Raw genomic sequence first — 26,602 nt, forward strand, 5'->3', positions numbered from 1 at the left:
AGCAGTATGTCCTTGCTGGTTCTTTAAGCAAAGATAATTCAGGTTTCCTGTGTCCCTAAAGGAAGGTGTCATTGTGTGCATGTGTCACAGCTGGAGAACCTCAAGCACTGAGCAGCTGAACAGAACCCAAGTCCCTTGGTGAGAGCAGCACTTTCCTCAGCCCTCAGCACACCCTCCAAGCAAAAGCAGGAAAGTGAAGAGTAAAGCCAAAACATTTACAGAGGCCTTTAGAGGGCCAGGATGCCAGGACAGGCTCTTCACTTTGCTTGTGAAACAAATGCAGGGACCAACAGGGGGGCAAGGAGAAGTTAGTCCAGAGTGGAAGAGACCGGCAGTATGCTGTGCACTGCTCCTGACAGCTGACATCAGTCAGGACATTTATGATCATCCTAGCATCCCATCTGGAAAGTTTTGAAGTTAATTTCTTTTTTGACAAGAAGTCTAGATCTCAGCCTGAGTGGCTGGAATCTCTTGAGGCAATATTGTGTTAAACCAAACAAGGTAACACTACAGCCCTGAGTGCAGCACTCTCAGAAACACATGCATGGTGATGCAGGGCATTTTAAGGACACTGAATTACAGCCCAGGTGCCAGAGCACCTGATAGTTCCAGCTTCTCTGCTCTCTTTACTGCTGTGCACTGAATTCCTTATCAACAGAAGAAGCTGCCTTCCTTCCTTCACTGAGGGAGAAGGTCCTCCCTGAAGGGAGGATCTCTCCCAAGGTGGTTAAAATCTTTACAGAAAAATAAAACATGCAGGCATCAGAGATAAGTCATGTTCTGTATATAAAATATCTTCCACAAAAATGCAGCCTTCAGAAAGCAGAGCAGACATACAGTCATTTCATGCATGATTTCATACATCTTTCATCCCTGCTTAGAATATTTCCTTGTGACAGGCAGTGAGGTATGGGTTATGAATTCCAACAGGAGCTGGAGCTTAGTCCCATTGAAAACTACAGCAAAATCCTCATTACTTTTAAAGAAACTGGAATTTCTCCTTCAATACTCTTAAAAGCAACTTTCACTTTGTTTCCCCTGAGAGGTTAGTTCTGTGTCTTTTGCTATACAGAGCCTTATACACATACATATATTATTCTTTACTTTTGTGCATCTACTTGTCTGGTTTCTTTAAGCTGAATTGACTCACAAATTTTATGAGCTCTCCCTCTGATTTCTGTCTCATTGCTTCAATACCAATACATTGAAGAGAGCTTGAGTTGACAGAGAAACTGAGGAAATGCTTTATAAATCATGCACCTTTCACAGAGCACTTGGCACATTTACAAAGGCTATGGTCATATCACAAGCCAGGTAGGATTTGATTAGCCATTTCACCACCCACTGTGACAGGCATATAAATTAGGACACCATGCTCCTACCTCTTATGCAAGCATTGAAGAGCTGTCAGGCATGCCTGGGTAGCAGAGAGGAGAGGGGATGGTAGAAATAGCTCTTCTGTGTGCTCCTGATGACCTGTGCAGCCTCCAGAAGCCAGAGCTCTGCTCATGGACAGGGCTCACAAAAGAGGGAGGAACATGCCAAGACAGGAGAGCTGCAGCACCCTCCATGACATGTTTTTCTAAACTGGGAAATGTTCCCAGTAGGAAATGCCTGCAGAGATTCATACAGAGGCATTAACCTTCCCCCTAGAGCCTGTTTGTGTCATGAGTGCATGTACATGCACATATTTCTTATCCTAAGAGAAGATTTTTGCACAACAGTGGCACAGAGGGCTGGGGTGTTGCCAGAACAGCCCACAGCCCCTGCAGCTTTGCTCCGTGTCCCTCATGACAGCCAGATTGCTTGTCCCCGTGCCTCAAAACCTGTCAGAGTTGTTCTACTCAGGTTTGTCATTCCCTTCATTATTTTCCTGTGACTGGTTTTAACATCTGTGAAAACAAGAGTCTGAAAACAAGTGCAACACAGTCAGACCCCACACAAACCACAGTGCAGCCAGAGATCTGCTCCCACACCTGCATCCTGGCCCCCATCTCCTCTCATGCTTCCCTCCCTGGGACAAGTCCTCAGGCTGCCTGCACCCTGCCCTTGAGGCAAACAGTGCTCCCTGCGATGAATGCAGCATTTCAACAGGTAAAATATTCCCCTGTCAGCCAGCTCAAGCGAAAAGAAAATGATGCAAAGTAGCACCAGACAGCCCAGTACAATTTCCCTCACAAGCTTCTTGAAGGGCTTCACTTTGCAGTCAGAAGTTAGAAAACAGGAAGGTTTCAAACGAGTTACTAAGGCAGGAAGTGAGTCAGCCCTGAGCAGGAGGGACAGCAAACACAACCCCTTCCACCACAGCCAGCCAGACACAGACAGGGAGCCAGGCACCAGAACCAGAGGGAGCAGCCTGAGAGCAGAACACACCAACAGGGCAGGAACAGAGAGGAAAAGAGACTCCTCCAAGCACAGCCCAAAGGAGGGAAGGTTTTGTCCCTCCAGGGGACTGCCTGCTAACCAGTCCTCCCTCTCCTTGCAGTGCTAACCACCAAGCCACCAGCCCATCCCCTCCCAGCCCTGCCCTGCACACCACGGCCCCTGTGCAGCTCTGCTCAGGAGCAGGTAAAGGAGCTGTTCCTCCAGAACAGCTCAGCTGTCAGTGGGATTGCAAGTCCCCTCGAGCATCAGAAATCTGAATCCTGGCCTCTCACACACTCATTTAGGTACTTTCTGTTGGAAATAGAAACACCAACACTTCCTCCTCAGCTGCCATCCCACTCTGCCCGCGTTTCACATGAGACAAAATTGCTCTGGAAATGGTCCCAGCAGCCTCCTCAGGATAAGGAGGCCAAGGAGCATCTCAGCTTAGGGGTAGAGAGGACTCTAGCTGCTTGCCTAGAAACAGATGTTCATCAGAGAATTTACCTGCAGCAAAGAGAAGAGATAGAAGCCACCAGTGCCACCCCAGCTCAGCAGCATATTATGGCAGCAGTTCTGAGGATCTGCATTTTGGGGATAGGTACAAAAGAGGCCTCAGTCCTTTTTTAGGTGGACCTCCAGGCACAAAAATTATGCCTCAAAATAGAACCCAGGTAGGGAAGACATGCAGGCAGAGTTAAAAATGAAACTCTATATACTGGACAGCATTCCCCATCACATAAAAATGCTGCAGTCCTGGATGCAGTGCCAGGAACAACATTTGGGCCTTAAGCCTGGACAGTCACACAAGCACTGAAACCCTCCACAGATAACAAATCCCCAAAACTGGGTAGAATACTTAATTAATTAGCTGTTCCACAGGGGATGCATCTGGTTCTTATGTGCTGTCCTCTGTTTCAAACACGTTGTTGAAGACATTGGGAGGACAAATGATGTTTTACTCTCTGTATTAACCAGAAAACAAGGCTTCTAATTCCAACTGAAAAAAAAATGTGGAGAAGGACAGCCAGAATTGGCTGGGTTCCAGCACCAGAAAAGGCCCTTGCCTGTCTGCTTTTCCTGATAATAATCTTTTGTAAAGCATCAAATCACTGTAGCAAAAGACTTAAGAATCACAGCATGGTCACAAACACCATGTGGGGGAACCAAGACACAACTGAAGAATAAAATGAGCTTCCTCAAAGCAACTACATCTCAATGCAAAGCATTTCCAGATCCTTCCTAGTTTCAAAAGAAACTCAGGCTAAGGCACGGGAAGCTATGCACAGAAAAAAGCACTTCAGGAGAAAGTTTTTAATCCTTGAAAGAAGCTGTTAAGAACTTGTTATCTGAACAAAAAAAAAAGGCTGGAGCAAGACTGGGTAGAAGGTAAAAAGCAAAATCCAGAACCTAGTTGCAACTTGCAAGTTTTGAATATCTTCCAGTGCAATAATCATTCCTAGAAAAGTGCTGTGCTGTTGGAATAAATTTTTCCACAAGAATGTTCCCATTCTCATTTTGGCTTTTTTTTTTTTCTTACACATGCTTTAAGAGGTCAGCACACTCTTGGAACCAGGAGGCATTGCATTTACAAAATGCAGTTTTGTAAACTACTTTACATAGCAAGGTTTTTTAAGTCAGAAGTCTTGGTTTCATAATAAGGGGACTCTTCAACTGACAATTTTAAATACCTTAAAAAAATGTATAAGCTCCTTCACAAAATCCAGGAGAAGAAACATAATAGGCTCTACTCCCAGCAAAGGAACACACAGCTGCTAAAAACAGCTGTCAAAGGTTGTGCATTATTTAAGAAGGAATATGATGGACAAGGACCATACAACACCTAAACAGCCTCAGGAAGAAAACAGTACAGACAAAACTTTCAAGCTGAGAAGAAGTTCAGAGAAAAGAGCTGGATATATTTAGGTGAACAGAACTTGATGCATTCCGTAAAAATAAGCAGAATTCATCAGAGATAATCACAACTTATTCCTGCTGCCTGAAGTTTCCACAAGCAGCAGGTACCAGAAACCCAATTGTGGTTAATTGTATTTTTAAAAGTAGACTGCTATCATGCTGAATGAAGTGCAAAGTCCTCTAAACTAATAAATCCAGCAGCACCTTATATTTGATTAAAGAACAAGATGATAGGTGAGTTAAACATGATGTTAATTTATTGATTCTTGAAGCTGGAATGATTTTGGTCAGCTGGCTTACAGAAAACTGAAGCCAAATAATAGCTGATTCATGCTTGGTTTTCTCTGGGTTTTGTTCTCATTCCAAAACTGAGTCATAGAGACGTTGAAGAACCTGCGCTGGAAGAACAGCCAAAGAAAACACCCCTATTTCGGAATCAGATGTTCCCAGATGGGGACATTCCGGCACAGAGGGTGCCTGTGCCTGCTGCGACCTGCCGGAGCACAGCCTGTCGCTGTCGCACACGATGGCACAGCAGCACAGGGAGCCAGCTCAGTGTCCCTGCCCAGCACTGCCCCGAGCGCAGCCTGTCCCTTCGGAAGGGACACTGGCCGTGACACCCACCCACGCCACGGGCTGGGGGAGCTGAGGGCTGCCAGGGCCCTGCAGTTGGGATTGCCCTGGAACAGTCCCTGCTGCCGGGCCAGGCGCACACTTGGGCTGTGTTTTGGGCGGTGTTTTGGGCTGTGTCGCTGCGGACAGCACAACAGAGAGGAAGAACGGGCAGATTTGCACGGCACGCCCCGGCTCAGCCCGACCCGCTGCACTGAGGGACGGCTCCTCTCCTCTCCACCTTCCCAAGGGCACATGCACGCTGCAGCTGGGAAAACACTCCGGGAAAAGGGAATATTTCCAGTTTTAGGCAAAACCTCACTCACATCCAGCAGAATAGCTATTGACAGAAAACTAATACAGCATGTTCCTTAGATGCCAGAAGAAATTTGAGCAGCAGTGAAAAGTAAAGTAACAAACGGGGAAAGGCTCCCTCCGTGGCTGGGCAGCCACCGCCCTGGCCCCGCTCATAGGGAAAGCTCTGCTCGCGTTTTGAAGAAAGGCTCAGGCTTTGCCTTGCGGGAAGGCACGGCTGCGCATCCCGCATCGAGCTGGACTCTGTGTCTCGCTGGGACTCGTGTTACACACGGACTCCTGTGGCCCCAGAAAGAGACGGCCTGAGGCTGTAGCGCCCGCGGCTACCAACCGCACCCGGCGCCGCTCCCGTGTCCGGGACCCGGCCGGCACCGCGGGGCCGTCCCGCGCCCCCGGCCGGGCTCTCCCGTGCCCCCGGTTCCCCCGCAGCCGGGGCTCCCTCTCGCGGCTCCGCTCGCAGTCACGGCCGCTGCGGCCGCACAAGCCCGACTGCCGGGGCCTCACGATGCCCCCCGCCACCCACGGGTGCCAGGGCTCCCTCCTAACAAACAAGAGGGGGAAAAGGCTCCAGGAAAGGGGCAGCAGTACTGCTTAGCTACACTAACCCTGCAGGGACTCCGTGCGGCAATAAACCAGAAATAGCGTGTTCTGGGGCCCATTAACCGTTTTAAGAGCTATGAAGTTTTGTGTGGAAGAAGCCATGGGTTTTGTGTGGAAGTTACGAGATTCATGACTTTGCTAACCCTAGAGAGACCAACTGCCTCCACGTGTCTCATTTCTGTTCTTTTTAAACAACAGGAGATAAAAAGTGCCTGGCTGATGGACTGCTCCCTGTAGTCACAGGGTAAAGGCTCCGAATTCCTTCATGCCCACTCGTGTCCTCCATTTCCCATTAACGAGGTGATGCAGCAATCACAGCCACCTACACCGTGTGCGAGGTACCAAAGGCATGCAGCACCACGGCAGCGATTTCAGGCTGCAGGAGAAGCTCTAACAAGGCTGTTACCATGGTGCCACCCACTGCCAGAACTCTGCACACAGGATGGACTGTCTGATGTGCACTGAAGTAACTTTACTGAGCCTGCTAAGAGACTGCTTTCATGTTCATCTCCAAACTCTCCTTACAGAAGTTCAGGTAAGGACTTCAAGTGACTCTCACAGACAGAACATTTCTTTTGCAGAATGATAACCCACTGAAAAATTCCCAACTCTGTGCATTTCATTACAATCCTGAGCTCCCAATCATGTACCTGTGAGGTCTATTAAAGCCTGCCACGATACAAGCATTCATTGTCATTATGGCTGTGCATTTACAATGCCCAATATCTGATCAAGCAAATCAACTCAAACATTAGAAGCAGTTTTTAGTAAAATCACTGTTGTGGAGGAAAGTGCTCAGACAGCATTTTGAACTCATGTTGCTTAAGTCAGTATTCCAGACAACATCCCAAGAGAAAAGAGAGCTTAGTATGAAGAGCTGTGTGGGTTGTAGCAACATTAAAGATGTTAAGGAAGTTGATTTTTTTAGTCACCAGTAGAAGTCCGTGTTAACACCCACCTGAAGCAATATAAAATTCCCAGTGCTCCTGTGCCAGCACTCCATGGGCTGACACCCAGCAGGCTTGCAGCTCTGAGGCCCTGAGTGTGCATTTTCCAAAGAGAAGACAGTACCTTGTGACTGGGAACTCTTGGGAGTCACCAAGAGCAGGAAACTCCACCCACAGATGGAGTCTCACCACAGCTTTGTCCCAGAAAGTCTCAGGAATGTGCATTTCCCTTTAATCTCAGTCAGAGTTGAAAAGTAAATGAGGAAAATAAAAGCCAACTGAAACAAGTGGAACTTTCTAATGAATGTTTACAAAATCGAGCTTTGTAAAAGCAAAAGCTTCAACCTGCATTAGCCAGAAATCCTAATGACAACAAAAAGCCTGAGATGAGGTTCACCATAGCAAACAATTTACTTAATCCTACCACTACCATCTTATTTTCTACACCACAGCAGCACTCATCCCTGTGCACACAGACCACCAATATTCCCAAGCCTGACTCACCCCATCTTTCTGCACACCCATTCCACCAGCCCCACAAATAACAAGTATTTAAGCTCCAAGATTAAAGTCTATCAGTACCAAGAAGCCTATGAATCTGAAATTAATTATTACTTTTGTAAACATTATGCAAATTCCTGTTCAGTTCGCTATGAAATTGTTCAGTCATGTTTTAAATGTTTTAATGTGCACATATGCACATGGCACAAAAGGCTTATTTATTTGCTTGCACAAAAAGATCTAGGTTTTTGATCATAGTGAATATTTCAAAGTAACAAAAAAAATCTCATTTCACCCTGAAACTTCCATAACACATATGAAGTACTAGTGTCTCTCTCCCAGTGAGGTGTCTGTTTGTACATACAAAAAGCTACTACCTAAATTTACATTCATGTCATCTCCATACTGTGTCATACCTCTGCTCTGTAAAGCCTCACATACCAATGTGTTTTTACCTGTGTGCTGCCTACTAACAGGCCATGTGATGGCACTGTGCAACCACATTCAGTGCCTCAGTTACAGGCACTTTTCTGCAGTAAGTATCTACAGCTGCATAAGAACCCAACATACACCACCTTAGCCACTGTGAGGAGCCAACAGGTTCAAAGGGAAAATACCAGAATACCAGCTCTAGTGCTTACTTTACACTAGATACACAAATTGGTTCAAACCCTTGCATGGATCAACCCAGGCAGTGAGGTCAGAAGGATTTTAACCTGTCACACACACTCCAACCAGAAGGTACCAACTCCTAGATGGGGTGACAACAGTGTAGCACAGCCTTGCTTAGGAGCTTACCCAGGCTCTGCTTTACCTACTTCATCTCAAACCACGAACGACACTGCTTGTCAGAACCTTCTCCTCAAAGCTCTATTTTGCTACCTACATCTTGGGCTCACTGAAAAAGGAAAAGTACAATAGTATATAGGTTAAACTAGCCTTTATTGAAATACAGAATTATATTAAATTAGACCTCAAAAGAAACTTCAGAGCACGCCTTAATCGTCATATATTGGAGGTGGCATGTCAATGATCTCATCCAGGGTAGCAAGGAAGTCAGCAGTTGATTGTAGCAAGTCTGAAAGTTAGAAATAAATCAAATCAGTTTCTCAAACTCAGAATGCACACAAACATATGCTAGCTCCCAGCAGCTCAGCATAAGCCTGTTGAATAAAACAAGGGAAATATTGCTTCATTGTATAAGGCTATGCCACCTAACTGATCAGTTTGCAATGCACCACAAAAGGTTGCTCAGTGTATTGCTTTTCACTGGGTAGAGTTAATTTTCTTCACAGTGGCTGGTATGGGCTGTGTTTTGCATTTGTGCTGGAAGGAGTGTTGATAACTCAGGGATGGTTCAGCTGTGTGAGCACTGCTCAGCAACAGAGTCAAGGCCTTTTCTGCTTCTCACCCCACCAGTGAGGAGGAGGCTGGGAGTGCTCAAGCATCTGGAAGGGAGCATAGCCAGAACAGCTGATCCCAAGGGGCCCAGGGATATCCCAGACTATATGGTGTCATGCTCAGCAGGCAGAGCTGGGGGAAGAAGGAAGGAGAGACATTTGGAGTTAGGGCACCTGTCTTCCAAAGCTTCATCACCACTGCATGTGATGAAGCCCTGCTGTTGTGAGGACACTAAACACCTGCTTGCTGATGGGAACTGAGTGAATTCCTTGTCTCGCTTTTCTTAAATGCATGGCTTTTGCTTTAGTTATCAAAACTGCTTTTATATCAAAGTATGAGGTTTTTTCACATTTTCTCTTCTGATTTCTTAACCATCCCACAGCAGGGGAGCAAGCTGTGTGGTGCTTGGCTGCAGCTCGGTTAAGCCACAAGTCAGTGACACCACTCTGAGACAATTGCCTGAACTGGCAGTGTTGGCCAGGTCCACTGAGCTTGGCTACACAGCAGAAGCTGTTTGATACTGGTGCACTGCTCTGGTAGCTCAGACAGCAGCAGCAATTTCACTGCTGAAGCCAACTGGCTTTATGCCCTAACCACTGATGAGCACTGTGTGCATGGAAAATCATGCAAAGTTTCCACTTACTGGATTCCCATGAAATCTCTTCAATCTTCACTGGTGAAGAAGCCATGTTCACACATCTGTCATATCTGTCATATGTCCTCTCAAATACCATGAGGGGAACACCACACAGGTTGATATTGCTTAGTTTGTATTCTTCAGGAAGATCAAAACTCTCAAAATCTGTTTAAGAAAGACTGTTAAGTGTGCAATAGCCTGGGAAGCTGCAAACTCTTCTAGACTAAATGAAATAGGAGCCAACCTAAAACAAACCAACAGCCTCCTCTTATGAGGTATTTACTTGCAGTTACACCTTTCAGATGTCCATGAAACCCCATACACCAACCCTGATGAAAACACTAGGCTGCCTAATAGAACTGCTAATATAAGGCAGTTAGTAACTTCAGCAAGCAAAGCATGTATGTTTCATAAACACAGCAGCCTTTGGCACAGTAGTTTTCACACACATCCACATGAAGATGAAAGTTTAAGGACACATTTTGAAGGACTGAGAATATCTGAAATGGGCTGGCCTAAGAACAGCTTTATAAATTTCATCTTTCACTGTTATATTCTAGAGCAGTAGAAATCTCTTCAGTTACAAATCTTGGTACACTTGCCTGTATTCCTTTGAATAGTCTGTTAGCTGTTATCTCCTAGTCACTATTTAGTGAACTAAGCTAATACTGGTTATCTGGAATGTGTTTCCTGTCACCACAATAAGAGACTCAGAATAACACATCTGAGGCACAGCCATTACTGTTAGAAATACCAGTTCACTCCTGGTAAAGCACTTGAGAAGCAGAAAGCACCTTTGTGTTTCAGAAAGGACTCAGGAGAAATGCAGTGCTGGCTTGTGTGCCATAGTAGCTTGGACAAATTCTTACAACAATGCCACCCCTCATTAAAGTGCTATTGTTAACTCCAACAATTACATCAATAGTTCTTACCTTGAGGATCCAAAGGAAACATATTCTCTATTTCTGGCCAGTCTTCTTCAGCCACGGTATGGCAGCTTTCTAATCCAGTCTTTTTGTTGGTCATAAAAAGAGGAAGTAATATTATTTGAGCTACTATAGAATATTTATAGTGGCTTTCTTGTGCTGTTTAGGTCTACAGACAAGCATACCTGCCATACTTTTCTCAGTCAGGCCTAAATTCTAATGCCCTCCACACAAATAAGGTGGGCAAATGTTCCAGCTGAGTTTATGCAGTGCAGTACTCTATGTGGTGGTAAGAGGTGACTGCACTAGAACAGGTAAGGTGTGGATAAGACAAACTCAGACTATTTTCTCTAGAACCATCTACATAGAGGCCCAGCTTTTAAGCTGGACAGTATTGTTTTTCTTCCCAGCAATTCTTATGAGCCCATGTTTTGGATTCATGATGAAAGCAGCTCTTTCAGCTATTGCCAAGCACTATTTGCACAGTCCAGGCCTCCTCTGCTTCTCACAACCCCACCAGTGAGGGGCCTGGGGGTGCACAGCCAGGACAGCTGACCCCAGCTGCCCAGAGGAATATCCCATACTGCATGGCATCTCAGCAAGGAAAATTAGTGGCAAAGCAAGGCTACCACTGCTCTGGCACTGGCAAGGCATTAGTCAACTGGTAGCAAGGAACTGGTTTTGTTTTTGAGATTTTTAATTATTAAATTGCCTTAATCTCAGCCCATTATTTTTCTCACATTCACCCTTCCAATTCTCACCCCCTAGCCCATCAAAAGGGGACTAAAGGAGCACCTGTGTGGTGCTTAATTATATCACCCTTAAATCACAGCAGGTAAATTATGGATTTCCCCTCTTCCCCAGCATAAGCGTGTTGTACTCACTTTGTTCACAGTGCAAGGCTGATTTTTCTGTTTTAGCTTATCTGTCTTGCTCGTGACTCCTTCACTTTTATTCACATTCCCAAGAGCCTTTCTGACAGAGCAAGATGTGACTGGAGAAGTACTGATTGCTTTTTTAGGAAGTGGAGTGTTAACTTGTTTTCTTTCAGCTAAGACTTTTGCTGGAATGGGGGGAAAGAAAAAAACAAACATCAGCAACCCTAAAGTTTGCCTAAGTAAGTGCACATACTGGAAAACTAGCTGTCCTGGAAATCACTATTCACCATCTATAACTCCTAAGCCACACTTATGACAAAAGAACAGAGTTATCTTCAATTCTATACCAACTGATGAGCTTGGAAGAATTGGTTGGGTAAGTGGATTTATGAATAGAGAACTGTTACCATTAAAGGCAGTAACTAACAAAATGTGATTTATGCCCTTCACTTGATCCCTTACTGACTGAGGGCAGCAAATACGCACAAGATCCTGAAGGGAGCTTCAGCTGACTCTTGGGAGCACGAAGTTCACTGTTCTCCTGATCAACAAAGATCAGAGTTGCCATCTTCAGATTGATGGGGCTACCCTGTGGAGTCCAGAGAGGAAAAAGGGAAAGCACATCTTGTCATTTGTCTCATCACAACACACTTTTTAAGCAAACCCTATTAAAAATAACAGAGCTATCACATACTGGTCTCTAGAGAAGGGGAACAAACCCCTACTTCCCACAGTTATACAGCAGGTCAGCTAAAGCCCCTCAGGTTTGAAGGCACTATTAGTGCTCATCGCTGCCATTACACAGGTGAACAAGCAATTCCTCATTAAAGAGAAATGCAGGAAAACTCAGAACCACAGTTAGTGAGGCTGGAGAAGTTCTCGAAATAATCGAGTCCAACCTAAACAGCACCATGGCACCGAGTCTTAGCATCCAGCTTCCCTTAAACACCTCCAGGGAGTGACTGCACCACCCTCCGAGCAGCCCTTTCTAATGTCTAACCACCCTCTCTGTCAGGAATTCTTCCTAATGGCCAGCTTAGATCCCCCCAGCACAGCTTGATACCATTTCTTTCTGTCCTATTGCTGGTTGCCTGAGAGAAAACACGGATCTCCACCTAGCTGAACCTGCTTTCAGGTGATTGTAGCGAGCGATAAAGCCCCCTTAAGCCTCCTCCTCCCCAGGCTGAGCATGGCCCCCACCCCTCCTCACCACAGCTGCGCTGCAAACCCTTCCCCAGCCGTACGGCCTTTCTCTAGCCAAAATTCCTTTTCTCTCTACAGCCCGAAGCACAAAGCCAGATACAAAGCCCCAGACCAGCCCTACCCCTGAACTCTCAGCTCACCCCAGAAAGCGACAGCACAGGAAAGCCCAGCGCCACAAAGCCTGAACCGCTCTCAAACGCCTCAAAGCGCCCCAGGAGCCAACGGCGCCGTGCTTTAAACCGGCCCCGAGCCGCCCATTGGCCCCTTCGACCCACGCACGGCAGCCGATTGGCTGAGCGCGCAGCCGCACGCGGCCTCGCGTGAGCTCCGGGGCGGGGCGGGGCGAGCACGGGGAGGCGGCTCCGCCCCGGAAGTGAGCGCGGCCGCGGGGCATTGTGGGGCGGCGCTGCGGCCTGGCAGGTAAACAGGGCTGGGGCGGGGGTCGGGACCCGGGAGTGGCACCGGGAATCGGGATTCGGGACTCGACACGGTGGTTTCTGTAGGTTCCGAGCAAGTGCTGGCGTTCCCCGCCCGGCTCTGCGCCCGTGTCTGGCGCTGCTCCCCCGCGGTCGTTCTCTCGCGTCTCTTCCGGGATAGGCGCAGGCCCAGGTCCCCGGTTAGCACTGAGGTAATTCTGTGCTTTCGGCAGCGGGGCTTATTTGCCAGGACAAAGGTATGTCGGGAATGCTTAATACGGAGTTAGCTCATTTCACTGGGTGACACACAATCACGTTGAAGAGTTGTGATGTCAGAGGGTATTGAGGCTTTTTTTGTTTTGTTTTCTAATTTTATTTTTTTTTTCTGCTAGGGATAAAAGCCAAAATGGCCTCAGGTGTGGTAGCGAACGCCCCTCCTGCAGGAGGGGCAACTGATGTGAGCCTGGAGGAACCAAAGAAGATGACAAGGGAAGATTGGAGGAAAAAGAAAGAATTAGAAGAACAGAGAAAACTGGGGAATGCACCTGCTGAAGTGGATGAAGAGGGAAAGTATGTTTTACTAAAGCTGTGAATGTTCTAAAGCTGCTGGGGAAAAATATCTTTTCTTAATGTGGTTGCAGAACAATTGTGAAGGAAACTTATAATTCCAGTGTGAGTTACTGTAGAAATAAATAGTTGAACTTTGTGTTTTAGTGTTTCAGTCATGAGATACTTTCTGGAACAATGTAGGTTCAGTGTTTCTTTCCTGTCAGCTACTTCTGCTAAAAAGTCCAAGCCATGAAGCTAATAACACATGGTACTTTAAAAGTGAGCAAAACATAGCACAGAGATCTTTATGGTGTAGCTCATCTGTTGCCTCTGTTTTGCTTTCACAGGGCTTGTTGTTTCTGAGAAATGTTGCTGGTTTTTTTTTTTTTTTGCTCAGTAACATTACACAGAATAAGCCATTTGATTTGGAGTCAGGAGTTTAGGTGAATTAGGTGGCAACAAAATCTATCTGTGTTTATCAAACTGAGAATTTATTTTGTAGTGTGTTGTACCAGCTTCAGTATTTATTTTCCCTCCTAAAGCACTTGAACTTTAATGTGAGGGTTGTTTGCTAGACTCAGTTGTTTTGTGTTTTTTCCCTGCCATGTGCTCATTGCACAACATCTTTTCCAGGGATATCAACCCTCATATTCCTCAGTACATCTCCTCGGTGCCGTGGTACATAGATCCTTCTAAGAGACCCACACTAAAGCACCAGAGACCTCAGCCAGAGAAGCAGAAGCAGTACAACTCCTCTGGAGATTGGTACAAACGAGGAGTTCAGGAGGTATGCAGAATGCTTTTCCCATGGAATAAGAACTTGGGCTGATTACACGAGGAGATTTCTGGCTTTTGAGGGGGGGCAGGAATTTTTATCCTGCAGGATTATCAAATCTGTTTGGGCTTTGGGGAGGCTCCCACTCCTGAGTGGTGTTGCAAACAGGAATTGTTTGTTCCCCCTGTGTGAGCCGTGCCAGGGCTGACGCTGATGCTGTGTTTGCCCCCAGCACGCCGTGGCCACGCGGTACCGCAAGGGAGCCTGCGAGAACTGCGGGGCCCTGACCCACAAGAAGAAGGACTGCATGGAGGTGAGGGCTGCATGGAGGTAACCCCCTTTTGGCCCTGCCTTAATGGCTTTGAATGCCACAGGAGTTTAACCTCTGTGAAAAACGGCTGGCTGTAGATGAGATACTGGGCTTGGAAAAGCTGTTTTGGAAAATGCTATAAGTAGAGAGAGATGGCCTAGAAATTTCTGAAGAAATTACTAATGAAGGGGGAAAGTGATAGAATTCAGTGTGTCATCCATTAATTCTGTTTGTAATAAAATCTGAAATAATAGGTGAAAATGTTATTTTCTTGCTAATTGTATTAACTCAAGTGCTGTTGTATCTGTCTTCCTGCTTCATCTCAGGCAGAAGCCACTCCCAGAAACTGTTTTAATTGCTTCATTAATTGTGGAAAATATAAACAAGAGTTTATGGAGTTTGAAGTCAGTTGTGCTACATAAAAGTAGCACAACTACTTACATTTATATACAATCCACAGCCTTACATTGCTGAATTTAACTTGCTCTAGAGGAGCTTGACTGACAGTATTTCTTAAAGGATATGTGAGTGAGTAACCTAATGGACTGATCTAACAATCTTTTTTTTTTTTCTTGCAGAGACCCAGGAAAGTTGGAGCAAAATACACAGGCATGAACATTGCCCCAGATGAGCATGTGCAGCCTCAGCTGATGTTTGATTACGATGGGAAGCGAGACCGGTGGAATGGGTATAACCCAGAGGAGCACATGAAAATTGTAGAGGAGTACTCCAAGGTTGATTTGGTATGTGGGGGTGTGGTTTATTGGGGACAGAGTTAGTGTTTGGTGTGGCTGGGCTGGGAGGAGGGACACTTGTAATGTGCTCTGTTGATATTAGAGCTGGTGCTGAGGAGAAATCTTTAAATAAATGCATTTTTGTACTGCACAGGCCAAACGTACCCTGAAAGCCCAGAAGCTTCAGGAGGAGTTGGCATCAGGGAAGCTGGAGCAAGTGGTAAGTAAACTTAGCTATTCTATTTTTGCTTAGGCTAAATAAATACAAGCCAGATTATTTCTGCTTTCTGACTCTTCTACTCTCTACGAAAGGTCTGCTATTAGGTTTTGTGCCCTTTAGTAATTTAAAGGTTTTCCTAGCACCAGCATGTTCTCTGTCACACTCAAGAACCTGGAAGCATCTTCTTTCAAATGAAAATTTCTTTGTGTCCCCCTTACAGGCAGAAATTCTGTGTGACTATTATTGTTGCTGAAATTATTGACATAGAATTTTGGTCAGAAGAGCTTGTTTTCCATGTAGTAATTTTTTTTCATGTACCAAAATACTTTTATCGTATTTAAAAATAGGTAGGGTCTGACTAGTGCTGAGGTGATGACTGTGCATTGATTTAGTAATTTTTAATATAAATTGGATTAGGAAGGTGTTTCCTTAAGAAGAAGCAGATTGGTTTAAGAAAAAAATCACTGCACAGTGACTTAGAAAATGGGGAAAAAACAGAGACTGCTACTGGTCAGAAGTCCTGACCTACAGCCTCCTTGCAGAGGCCGTGCTGTCCCCCGTGGGTTGTCACTAGATGGCACAGGGAGCTCCACCTGCCACCCAGCCCAGACTACAGTGCTTTTTACAGACCTCCCCAATAGAGGAGATTGTTCCTCTTTTCATGCCTGTTCTATGAAGCAAATGTTGTTGGCTTCAGTATACTTACTGCTTATAAGTGGAACTGTAAGAAGAAAACTGTGTTTAAATTTAAGAACTTTCTCTGAGGGAGGGGACTGAGACTGATTTGCATAGTCAGTGATTCTGCCTAAGTGCTTAGTATTCCTGTAAATCCTGACTAAATTATTGAATACATATCTCCTGAATTCTTTTTTAAGCTTTCAGAGTTGCAACTTTGTTATATTTACATGATATGAAATGTTACAGTCTAAATCCTCAGTGTCCAAAGGCATAACAAGCTCTAAATAACAGCAACAGTTCTAGAATTTGCTGTTCTTGCAAAGAGTTGGAAATTTTGTTGGGGATAAAGTGAACAGTTCTCCAACATGTGTCTGTCACAGAGAAGGCTAAGAGCATTCTGCTAGAATGTTATGTAGCTGTGTTTCTGCATTTTGGGCCAGTGGTAAATTGTATGTTGTATCCAGCACAAAGCTCTGCTTTGATTGCCCTTTGTATCCCTGCTACCTTGCTTTTTTCCACTATCTTGTCTTCTCTGCTGATGTGCTCTTTGTTTGCTGCAGAACTCCCCAAGACACCAGTGGGGAGAAGAGGAATCAAATTCACAGACAGTAAGATGATTACCCGCTGCATCACACCATGGGCAAAGAAAGCCTGTAGTTAGTGGAGCAGTAAAACAAGGGTGGCACAAGGGTTTGAATGTTGTGTCTATGCCACTGCCTACATCTTCTTTTGGGCAGAGGTTGCAGGATTTCATAAAGAAGCTTTTTGTTTTAATTCCTGTGTGTTGTCAAACCTTGGAGATGCAAGCACATAACTACATTTTAACACATAGTATATTTTGACTAAAATAACTATTTTCTTAATATCATCATAGTTAGGTTTTGGTGTCCATTTCCATAGAAGGAAGTGAAAATTCTTTAACAAGAGTGCCTCTGAAGTGTTGAGTGTTAGAGTAGCCTGAGAGCACACTTCAGCCCAGGTAAACTGTGCCACCTTGTAACTACAGGGATTGCAGAATTTTAAGAAAACCACTAAAATCAGATTGTTGTACATGTCTCCATAGTGAAGGAACTCTTTTAGTTAGAAATTCTCCATTTCTTCTCAGGAAAGAGATCATAACAGTGAAGATGAAGATGAAGACAAATATGCAGATGACATTGACATGCCTGGGCAGAACTTTGACTCAAAAAGACGCATCACCGTCCGAAATCTGCGTATTCGGGAGGACATTGCCAAAGTGAGTAAAGAGTTCTGGGCAGATCTTCTTCTGTATTCCTGGGAGTTAATTTCAACAAATTACACATTCAGTTATTAATTACTTTGTTTATGGGTGTAGGGGTTTGGAAGTTAAGGTCTGTTCTCATTTCTGTTCCTGCCCATGTTATGACTTCTTCTTTTGCACAGATAGAACTTCTTAAAAAATCTTAACTGGAGGATGCAAGGGTAACCTCAGTTCTTTCAAAATCATAAATACTAAGTCTCTTATATGTTGTTTTTTTCCCTAGTACTTGAGGAATCTAGATCCAAACTCTGCTTACTATGATCCCAAAACAAGAGCAATGAGGGAGAACCCTTATGCCAACACAGGCAAGAATCCAGATGAGTAAGTTAAAATGAGTTAATGCTTGTATATCCAACAAAACTCTTAAAAAATTATATTAATGGTTATATATTTTATTTCACGTGTATGTCCTTTAGCTAATGAATCTCTATTCAGTTACATGTACATATATTAGAAAACCTAGAAAAAAACTGTTTTATTTAGAAACACATTTTGGTTTAGTATATAAAAGTGGTGTTTTTGTAATACTGACTGATCCTTAATCTTCAGGGACATGTGGACCATGGTTTAGTGTAATTATCTGTACAAGAGCTAGGACACTGCTGCATTTAGAGGTGATGCCTGTAAACAATAATATATTTATGTAAAATATTTCAGTAATTAAATCTTAAACTTTATCCCTTGTTTCTTGGTTCTGGAGACTAGCATGGTGTGTTTGTACAAAATACAAAATATTTTAATTAGGAGTAAGATCTTCTCCTATATTAATGGATTCTGCATAGAAAAAGTATAAAAGCTTTGTATTGTCTAGATAGCTTAATGAAAGCTGCCATAGGCTGGCTCTTGGCTGCATACTGGAAATGTACAGAGCAAACAGGCTGTGAGTAAAACATGTGTTCAGAGAGCAGTAATTGGATTAGCTCACAGCCTAAAATAGAATGGCAGTACCTAAATGATAGCAAATATTGCTCTTTCCACCTCTCCTTGCCCCCAGCTAAAGTAATGCCAGTCAATGGGTTTTTTTAGATGCAGATGCTTTTGCTTCTCTATCAAGTCATAATTTGATCTTCGTTGAATCTAAATTTCTGCTGCAGCTTTTCAGACTGTAAATTTTTCAGAGTGGCTTTGGGAAGATGAAAGAGTGGGAATTGGATTGGTAGCATTTTTTGATCCTCAGTGTGTGTTTCATGTGCTGACTGTGCATCTCTTCAAGGGCTGTGCACAAGTGTCTCACTTTACTGAGAGCAATAAAGGTATCCCAGGCTTTCTTAAACTCAGCTAAATATGCTAGGTCCAGACTGAAGAGTCAGAAATCCAGAAGTAAGAATCACTGTGCTGGAATAATACAGATTGTTTATGCATATTTATTGTGTAACTAGGTCCGAGTTTAACTTCTAGTGCTTGGCATCTCAGACAGAACTCCAGGGCTGTGTCATGTGTCCCTGGAACGCAGACATCACAGTTTTTGAGTGGCTCCCTAATGCTTTCATGGCTTTGTAGGGAGCATAGGTTTTTGTTTCATATATTGAGTTGGATGCACCTTCTTCTCCTCCTGTTCTTAACTCTTAGTGCACAAGAGAATTTTTACTTGCCTGTTGCACTTCTGTGTTTGTATTTGAGAAGAAATCACGTTACAAATGCTGAGAATTGTGTTCTTTTCTGCAGAGTTGGTTATGCTGGTGACAACTTCGTTCGCTACACAGGCGATACCATTTCAATGGCACAGACCCAGCGTAAGTGGCCTTTGGGCTTGGGGATTTTGAAGGAAATTCACTTAAAATACTTAATGTTGCTTTCTTGCAAAAGAGAAATAAGTAAATCTTAATAAATTGAGGCCTTATTGCTTCAGAATTAAAGGATGTTATTTGAATGTGTGTCAGTTTTAGAATAAGTATTGAATGGAACCTCTTGTGTACACAGTGTTTGCCTGGGAGGCTTATGACAAAGGCTCTGAAGTTCATCTTCAAGCAGACCCTACAAAATTAGAACTCCTCTATAAATCTTTCAAAGTGAAAAAAGAAGATTTCAAGGCACAGCAGAAAGAAAGCATCCTGGAGAAGGTAATAGTCATTTTGGTTTATGTAATGGGAATTCTGTTGAGTTTGAAGTCTGGGTCTTGGGGAACAAGTAAGATTACTAATCCTATGTGAGAGGGCATCAGCTGTTCTCAACAGCTTAGACTTATAATATTTTTATATTTATACATACAATCTCATCAATTGATGAGTTTTATTTAGTTTTGGGACCTTAGAAGGTCTGCTGGTATTGGTATTTTTGGGAGCTCTTCCCTAAACTGTCAGAAGTTCTCCACTGAAGAAATCTGAATTTCTTTCTGACTCAAATTTTGGGTACAGTGTTTTAGATAAATACTTATTTTATTTTGCAACTTGTGTCTTGGACAGCTGAAAAAAACTAAATAATCCATTTATATTTTAACCATGTCAACATTCAAGTTTGGAGGAGGGCAGGAAGTATTGTTCTCATTCTACCCCAGCTGGTCTTTTGCTTGGTCTCTAAAGATTTTCTGCTTTGAGTGAGGAATATCACTGTTGTCATTCTCCAGCATAAAACAAAACAAAAACAAATAACACAATAAAAAAACACATGCACACCAAAAACCCCACAAAACTGAACACCAAAAGACACCACAGTGGCCATAGGAGATGATGTATTTCTGTCTTAACTCTTCACTAAAGATTTAACTTTGTCCACTTTTGTGCCTTCTTGACAAGGTACCAAGGGTGCTGTTTTTGAAATGTTTGCTTAACTATATAAAAGATGTGTTTTTTCCAAAACTATTGTATGTCATTTCTGATTGCATTTTAGTATGGAGGACAAGAACATTTAGATGCCCCCCCAGCTGAACTTCTGTTGGCTCAAACAGAAGATTATGTGGAGTATTCTAGGCATGGAACAGTCATCAAAGGACAGGAGAAAGCTATTGCTTGTTCTAAGTATGAAGAGGATGTGAAGATCAACAACCATACAGTAAGTCCTAGGTTGTGTTTAAAATTTTTTAAAATGAAATAGCATCCCATTGGAGCTGTATTAGGATGCAGTACAATCTAATGCACCAAATACAATTCTCCTGTCTCAATGTAACACTCTCCCTTTTCTGTTAAGGAGAAACTTCAGATTGTCATAGTTGTGATGTGAATTTGAGGAGTTGCCATGGAAGTCTTAAACTGAAGGAGAAGTTACTCTATTCACCTTCCACTTTGAATAGAAGTTGACCACATCCGTTTGTGATTCTCTTTTTTGACAGTGTACCTGTAAAGGTTCATGTAAAATAGCACAAGCATTTCTCTTAGCTGCCTTTTGGACTGTTTGAGTAATTTGCTTACCAAGACATCAGCTCAGGAGGAAATTGTAGCCTGCCTCTTTCAGGAGTAACTGTGTGGTGTGTTCTCCTGCAGTGCATTTGGGGTTCATACTGGAAAGAAGGCAAATGGGGTTACAAGTGCTGCCACTCCTTTGTCAAGTACTCCTACTGTACAGGAGAAGCTGGGAAGGAAATTGCTGTAAGTATTCTCTTGTTTATTCATGTGGAAAGAGCTAAAAAGCATTCATATTCTTAAGGTTTAGACAGTTTTGCTTTTTGAGGGTGCTTGGTTTTTTAGGGATTTGTGGGATTTTTTTTTTTGTCCTTCCCCTTTGAGATGTGGTCAGTAACAGGGTATCCTTGTTCTTGTCTGGTGTACAGAATACAGAGGCAAGTTTAATGGAGGAGCAGCCTGAGGATGAAGAACACATGACAAAACCCAAAACACTGATGGAGGTAGGATGTTTCCCTTTCTCAGGAAGGCAGATACTTCTCCTCAACATTTTATCTACAAAATTCTCTAGAGTCCTAATCAGCCAGAAAATTACTAGACTGCATTATTAGAGCATTAACCTTTCTATTGAAAACTGGGCTCTCAAATAGCACAAGTAGCATTAATAAAAATTTGGATTTAGTAGTTTGGGCATTATTAATATTGGCAAGTTGAATCTTAACAGTAACTTTTTTCCCACCTTACAGATCCACCAAGAGAAACAGAAAGAGAAGAAAAAGAAGAAGCACAAGAAGAGCTCAAATTCAGACAGTGAGGGTGAAGAGAAAAAGAAGCAAGAAAAACTAAAAAAGGTGCACTATAATCTTCAGAGGCTTTGTGGCAAAAGGAACATGACATATTTTACAGTATCAGTTTTATGAAGCCTATGATATAGTTCTTGGTGATATACCATGGTGTAGTTTGATGCTAATTTTGAGCTAAATTAAATTTAATATGCTGTTAGATGTTCTAAAGTCCATCCCCTATTCCTCAAGCAAAGCTTCAATAAATATTTAGTTTTGATGACTTAATTTAGATAACTTAGAACATTTCATGTCTAGGCACCTATTACACCTGTAGGTCTGTAAAAGACATGACAGAACACAATGATTTGTGTATTGAAGAAAGATGGAGAGATCAAGGGCAGTGCTAAACCTGAACTTAGCCCTTTGTATCCCAGGCTCGGCCCAGTCTCTGAGCTGATGTAATGAATCCTTGCCCCAGGCCATCCCCTGCTGAGCAGCAGTGTGCCACAGCACACACCCTTGGCCACAGCAGCCTGCCTCAGGCTGCTCTCACAGGAAACCTGTTAAAACTGTGCTTAATTAAAGCAGGGTACAAATGCAGCTTCTTTTCCAGTAGCAACAGTAGGAGTTTGAGGAATGAGACAGCACATAGCATTTAAAAATTAAAACCCCAAACATATAACAGAAATTAACAAACAATTCATTCGTACTTGCTAGATCACAAGTATATTTTAGGTAAATCCTGTGAGTTTCTTGATTTTGACATTTGGAAAGAGATTATAGTGGCTTGTTTACTAAATAGCATTTAACCATCATTTTATGTTAAACACTATAAAATAAGCATTAAGTGAAATGTGGTGTGGATGAGCCAGACAGATCTGCATTGCTTATCCCACCCTTGTGCTTGCTCCTTGTCCATCATACAGGAATCTTAAGACAAACCTTCATTGTTGGGTTGTTTTGGTTTAACCTTCACTGTGGAATTTTTGATTCCCTTTGCTCTCATTTCAGGCTCTAAATGCAGAAGAGGCTCGACTTCTCCACATCAAAGAAATCATGCAGTTAGATGAGAGGAAGAGACCGTACAACAGCCAGTATGAAGCCAGGGAGCCAACAGAAGAGGAGATGGAGGCTTACAGAATGAAAAGGCAGAGACCTGATGACCCCATGGCCTCTTTCCTTGGGCAGTAGTCACAGGAGGCACCATTCCAGTACATGAGACTTTTTCCACAGTTGTTTACAGCTCTAGACATTTGATTCCCTTGCACATGTCTAAAACGGCAGAAACCTTTCTGTGCTCTGAAGAAATTTGTGAAAGCTTCTTTCAGCAGACATGAGCAGTCTAGTACTTAATGGAGCTTTGTAAATGTGTGTGTATATATACAAATACAGGCACATATATACACACATATGTAACATATGTATAGATAAAATACATACACATACTCTGTAAGATCTTGAAGGAGATCTGACTGAAATCCTAGGTTTATTTGGCCAGCTAGTATGTATATATATATATTTGGCCAACTAATGCATAAAGTTGTGATACAGTAAAACTGACTAGTCAGAAGAAATGGTCAGCAGGTGTCAATAGAGAAGAAAAATTGTTGACAAAATATTGACACAACTTCTACTAGAGCTTCTTACTTGCAAAGCCTATATCATGACTGTAAAAGAATACCGTTTCTTGATCACTTTGCAGAAAGGACTTTGGAAATGTAAAAGTTAATTGCATTGTTCTGGTTGAATCAATAGAAAGATCTTAAGTGCTGTCTAGCCTTTTAAATGAAAGGGGTGGGAGAAGCTGACTGTAGAGTTTTTAAATTCCACTTTTTTTCTTCAGATGTATTTCCACAGAAATTTCAGTTGTAAAGATCTGAGTTCTTGAGTTTCCTTTTGAAAACAGTGTGCTGTTCCATGGTGTGACACCAAGTGTCAGGCTCTAATCCCATGTGAGAATGTGAAGCAGCATCTGCTTTGGTTTAGCAATGTTTGTACTTAAACTGGGAGTTTTCCCCTTTTAACTAATAAAAAGTTGAAGAACTGGGTGAAAAAGGCTTGGGAATTACTTCTGTTGAGGCTAAAACTGCTAAAACTGCTCCTTTCCACAAATAATTACATACAAAAATCCTACCTGTGAGTGTCCTATGTGTGATTTCACAGACACTTTGAGGACTGAATGTTTTGATTTGGGACATGTAGCTAATGGTGGCAATTCTGCACTGGTCTGCATTTAGTTCTGTATTAATATATACTTCCTTTTAGATTGTCAACAACCTTTCCATGGGTTAAGAAACAAATGGTTTAGATAGTAATATACTTTTTTGAGGTGAGTTTTGTGACAATCTGAGCCTGTAAAATGTAAAGGTTTGACCCAAGGGTTTGTCAGACTTCTGTGACTAATCCCCATGAAGTTAATGGCTGGGGTCTGCTCTTCTGCCTTTGTAATGGTCACACCAGGCTGTACATTTATTGCTACAGTTGAATTTTCTGGTACCTAAAAATATCACAATCCATTTTTACAGGCCCATTTGTAGAAGACTCAAGAATTAGTTACTTTTCACCATACATTGCAGAAACCCAAGCATTTGCAATTTTAAGTTACCGACGCTGTCAAAACTGTCCTGAGGAATGACCAGTTCAGGCTGCCTTGCTGGGCTCTCCAGCCCAGAATCATTTGATTTCTGATAAGATTCCTTGGCTTGTGCCAGGAATGCTTCACCCATGCTGGGCTTACTCCCCATGACGGCACATGGCCCCTATTGCTGAGGGATTCATGAGTTCTGGTCCTCCCAGCTTAAGATCAGACACACAGTTCATATTTCTGTCTAGTGCAGGCCTAGTGTGGTTGTTCTTGTGGCAGGTGTGCAGTTTGCTCCTCTCTCTGCCTCTCTCTTCCTGTTCCTTCACCTCTCCCTGCTGCTGGAGGCCATTTGTAGATGCTCCAAGACAATTTAATTGTAAGATCAGAGGGGTCATAGTTCTGTGCTCGTGGTGTTTGCTGCTTTAGCTGCCTCCAGTGCCGCAGGGAGGCCTCAGCAGGAGTCAGCCACCTAAAAAAGTGTCCCCCTTTCAGGAGTGTTGGCAGCCCTGGCCAAGTTACTGGCTGTTGGTTACCCTGCTTCCCATGTACAGTTTGGTCATTCTTTAATGGTTTTGAATACCTGTGGGGGAAGGGGTTTATTTGGGGGGGAATTGGCACAAAAACAAAATCCTGTACTTTCAAGGTTTTTTTGTAGATAAGGTGAAAAAGTAATTTCTGATATGATTTGAAGCACTTCTTGCTTAACTGATTCATTTGTCAAACTGAAGATGTGTGTGATGGGACAGTGCCAAAAAGCAGCTCCAGGCAGATCTTGGCTGACAAGGTTCATGTCTCTCATGCTTCTACTTGTGCAAAATTTTAGTTTCCAGTTCCAATCTTATGAGAATTCCCTACAAACCCTTGACTGCAATAAGTTGATTTACTGGAGACTCTGACTCTCTGTAAGCAGCATCTGTTTCTCAGGAAGCTCAGTTAATATTTCTGCCACGTGGCACTTCCCAGCAAGGGCTGAACAGCCCCACACATCCAAGAGAGGCAGAATCAGAGTTAAGCTCAGAAGTGCATGGATGTGAGTGACTCTGGGATGCCTCAGTCCCTCCCTGCCCTTCCTTTGGCACCAGCTGCTCTCCTTTCCCCAGGCAGAACCCAGCACAGAGGAGACACCTCCATCCCTGGTAAGCAGCATGGGCTGTGGAATTGCTTTGTGGATTTCAGAGGTGCCTCAGGGGGGTTGGGGGGGTCAGCAGGATCTCTTTTACTACACCAGTGGAATTTGAGCTTATTCCTGCTCTGCTCGGGTCTCTTGGGCTTAATCTGTGACCATAACCCGAAGTGACCCTGGCAGTGCCCACAAAGCTGCCTGGGGCACACACAGTTATCTAACCCGGGAAATCTGCTCTGGTCAGTGAGCAGGGAACTGGAAATAAACAACTTGCTCCCTTCTGCCCTTAACTTACTGCATGAAAGTGGGTAAACAGCAGTGTAACCCTAAATATACCCATTGAGGAGCTTTCCTCAGCTCTGTGTCTGAGAAGCATTGAGTTCAAAGCACCTTTATATATATCAATAATTATACATTGCAAGGAATTTTGCCTAAATTATATAAAACAGAATGGGAAAAGGATTTTGCACATATTTAATAAAAAGGAAACCTCTTCCAGGTCTGTAAGTCAATTGTCATCATTAGATGAAACTAATAGAATTTCACATGGTCTATCTAGGAAAATTGCTTCTTTTAATGTATTTTAAATGAAATTTGAAAAGAAGAGATCAAGTGTAGCATCTCGTATATCCCCTCATATGACTTTCAGAACTGACACCTTGTGTGCTTCCTGTTTTCTGTTAATAACTTCTTGCAACTTTACCACATGAAAAGCATCTTGAAATTTGTTCCTGAGATTTTTCTACAGTGAAAACTCTTGCAAAAGTTGTTTGGAAATTTCCATTGTGCATGGCTTGCAGGATAAGGTTTTTATTAGCAGGAATGTTTCATAGAAAAGTAAATATGTGCTTCCTAAAATATTACGTGTAAAATGGCTTTGATATCATTCTGTCATCCCAGTGCCTTCTGAAGTTCAGGGAAACTCCAGAATTTAAATGATTAACTGGCATTTCCAGACTCCTGGCCAAACAAACTCTTATCACATCTGAATGTTCTGTTATTAATGAGCCAGGTTTGCTTGGAGCCCTCTGAGACTCTTTTTACTGTTTGATTAGTAGAATAATATTGCTTTTATTTGTGAAAATATGTGCTCAAGTTGCACTGGGAGACAGCCTGATTTATTTTTTCAAAAGCTACATGGGTAGATTCACAGGATGGTTTGAGTTGGAAGGGATCTTAAAGATGCCTAGCTTCAGCCAGCCTGCCCTGAGCAGGGACACCTCCCACTAGACCAGGTTGCTCCAAGCTTTGTCCAGCCCTCTCCTTGAGCACTTCCAGGAAGGAGGAGTCCATCCCAAGAGTCCACATTGCAGAGACACAGATCACATCCTGCTGGGTCTGCACATTTAAAAGCTCCACTCCAGAAAACAAAAGCACATGAGAAAGAAAAACCTGTTGTCAATCATTACTCTAAATTAGTCTGTCCTCAAAAGCCAGACCTTCATGATCTGTACCTCTGTTGTCCCTGGTAATTTTTGCTCTAATCCCTCCCCCACTGCTGGGTTGTGGTTTCACTGCTGTACCTTGGTTTGTCTGGGACCATGGCAGAGCTGCCCTGCTCTGGATCTGG

The 26,602-nt window shown here is 43.3% G+C and overlaps 2 protein-coding genes across 3 annotated transcripts; one reads left to right on the forward strand and one right to left on the reverse strand.

Annotated features, from left to right (window-relative positions):
• Positions 1 to 8,225: 8,225 nt before the first annotated feature.
• Positions 8,226 to 12,624, reverse strand: PTTG1 (PTTG1 regulator of sister chromatid separation, securin). The gene is made up of 6 exons (XM_084215797.1): positions 12,442 to 12,624; positions 11,585 to 11,687; positions 11,105 to 11,283; positions 10,227 to 10,305; positions 9,301 to 9,459; positions 8,226 to 8,334 (listed from the first exon to the last, which is right to left on the reverse strand). The coding sequence occupies exons 2-6, from the start codon at positions 11,664 to 11,666 to the stop codon at positions 8,255 to 8,257; spliced, it is 579 nt and encodes a 192-aa protein (XP_084071923.1). The 5' UTR covers positions 11,667 to 11,687; positions 12,442 to 12,624; the 3' UTR covers positions 8,226 to 8,254.
• A 79-nt stretch (positions 12,625 to 12,703) lies between these two features.
• Positions 12,704 to 23,364, forward strand: SLU7 (SLU7 homolog, splicing factor). 2 transcript variants are annotated; one of them, XM_084215786.1, is made up of 16 exons: positions 12,704 to 12,721; positions 13,110 to 13,287; positions 13,900 to 14,053; positions 14,274 to 14,354; positions 14,930 to 15,094; positions 15,240 to 15,305; positions 16,544 to 16,591; positions 17,089 to 17,220; positions 17,489 to 17,586; positions 18,931 to 18,998; positions 19,186 to 19,325; positions 20,092 to 20,253; positions 20,682 to 20,786; positions 20,969 to 21,043; positions 21,287 to 21,391; positions 22,337 to 23,364. In XM_084215786.1, the coding sequence occupies exons 2-16, from the start codon at positions 13,124 to 13,126 to the stop codon at positions 22,514 to 22,516; spliced, it is 1,743 nt and encodes a 580-aa protein (XP_084071912.1). In that variant the 5' UTR covers positions 12,704 to 12,721; positions 13,110 to 13,123; the 3' UTR covers positions 22,517 to 23,364. The 2 variants fall into 2 exon arrangements, with proteins under 2 accessions (XP_084071912.1, XP_084071911.1); XM_084215785.1 differs by lacking the exon at positions 12,704 to 12,721 and adding an exon at positions 12,740 to 12,974.
• The last annotated feature ends 3,238 nt before the right edge of the window (positions 23,365 to 26,602 follow it).

Source organism: Fringilla coelebs, assembly GCF_963513975.1.
Source record: "Fringilla coelebs genome assembly, chromosome: 15".
NCBI lineage: Eukaryota > Metazoa > Chordata > Aves > Passeriformes > Fringillidae > Fringilla > Fringilla coelebs.

What these genes read in the sequence shown, in the direction of transcription:
- SLU7 (XM_084215786.1), top strand. Translation starts at nt 13,124, where the DNA reads ATGGCCTCAGGTGTGGTAGCGAACGCCCCTCCTGCAGGAGGGGCAACT. An exon ending in ACAAACGAGGAGTTCAGGAG is followed by an intron (nt 14,054 to 14,273) that starts GTATGCAGAATG and finishes GTTTGCCCCCAG; the next exon opens with CACGCCGTGGCCACGCGGTA. An exon ending in CAGGGAAGCTGGAGCAAGTG is followed by an intron (nt 15,306 to 16,543) that starts GTAAGTAAACTT and finishes TGTTTGCTGCAG; the next exon opens with AACTCCCCAAGACACCAGTG.
- PTTG1 (XM_084215797.1), bottom strand. Translation starts at nt 11,666, where the DNA reads ATGGCAACTCTGATCTTTGTTGATCAGGAGAACAGTGAACTTCGTGCT. An exon ending in GAAGCTCCCTTCAGGATCTT is followed by an intron (nt 11,284 to 11,584) that starts GTGCGTATTTGC and finishes CCCCCATTCCAG; the next exon opens with CAAAAGTCTTAGCTGAAAGA. An exon ending in AGAGATTTCATGGGAATCCA is followed by an intron (nt 8,335 to 9,300) that starts GTAAGTGGAAAC and finishes TCTAACTTTCAG; the next exon opens with ACTTGCTACAATCAACTGCT.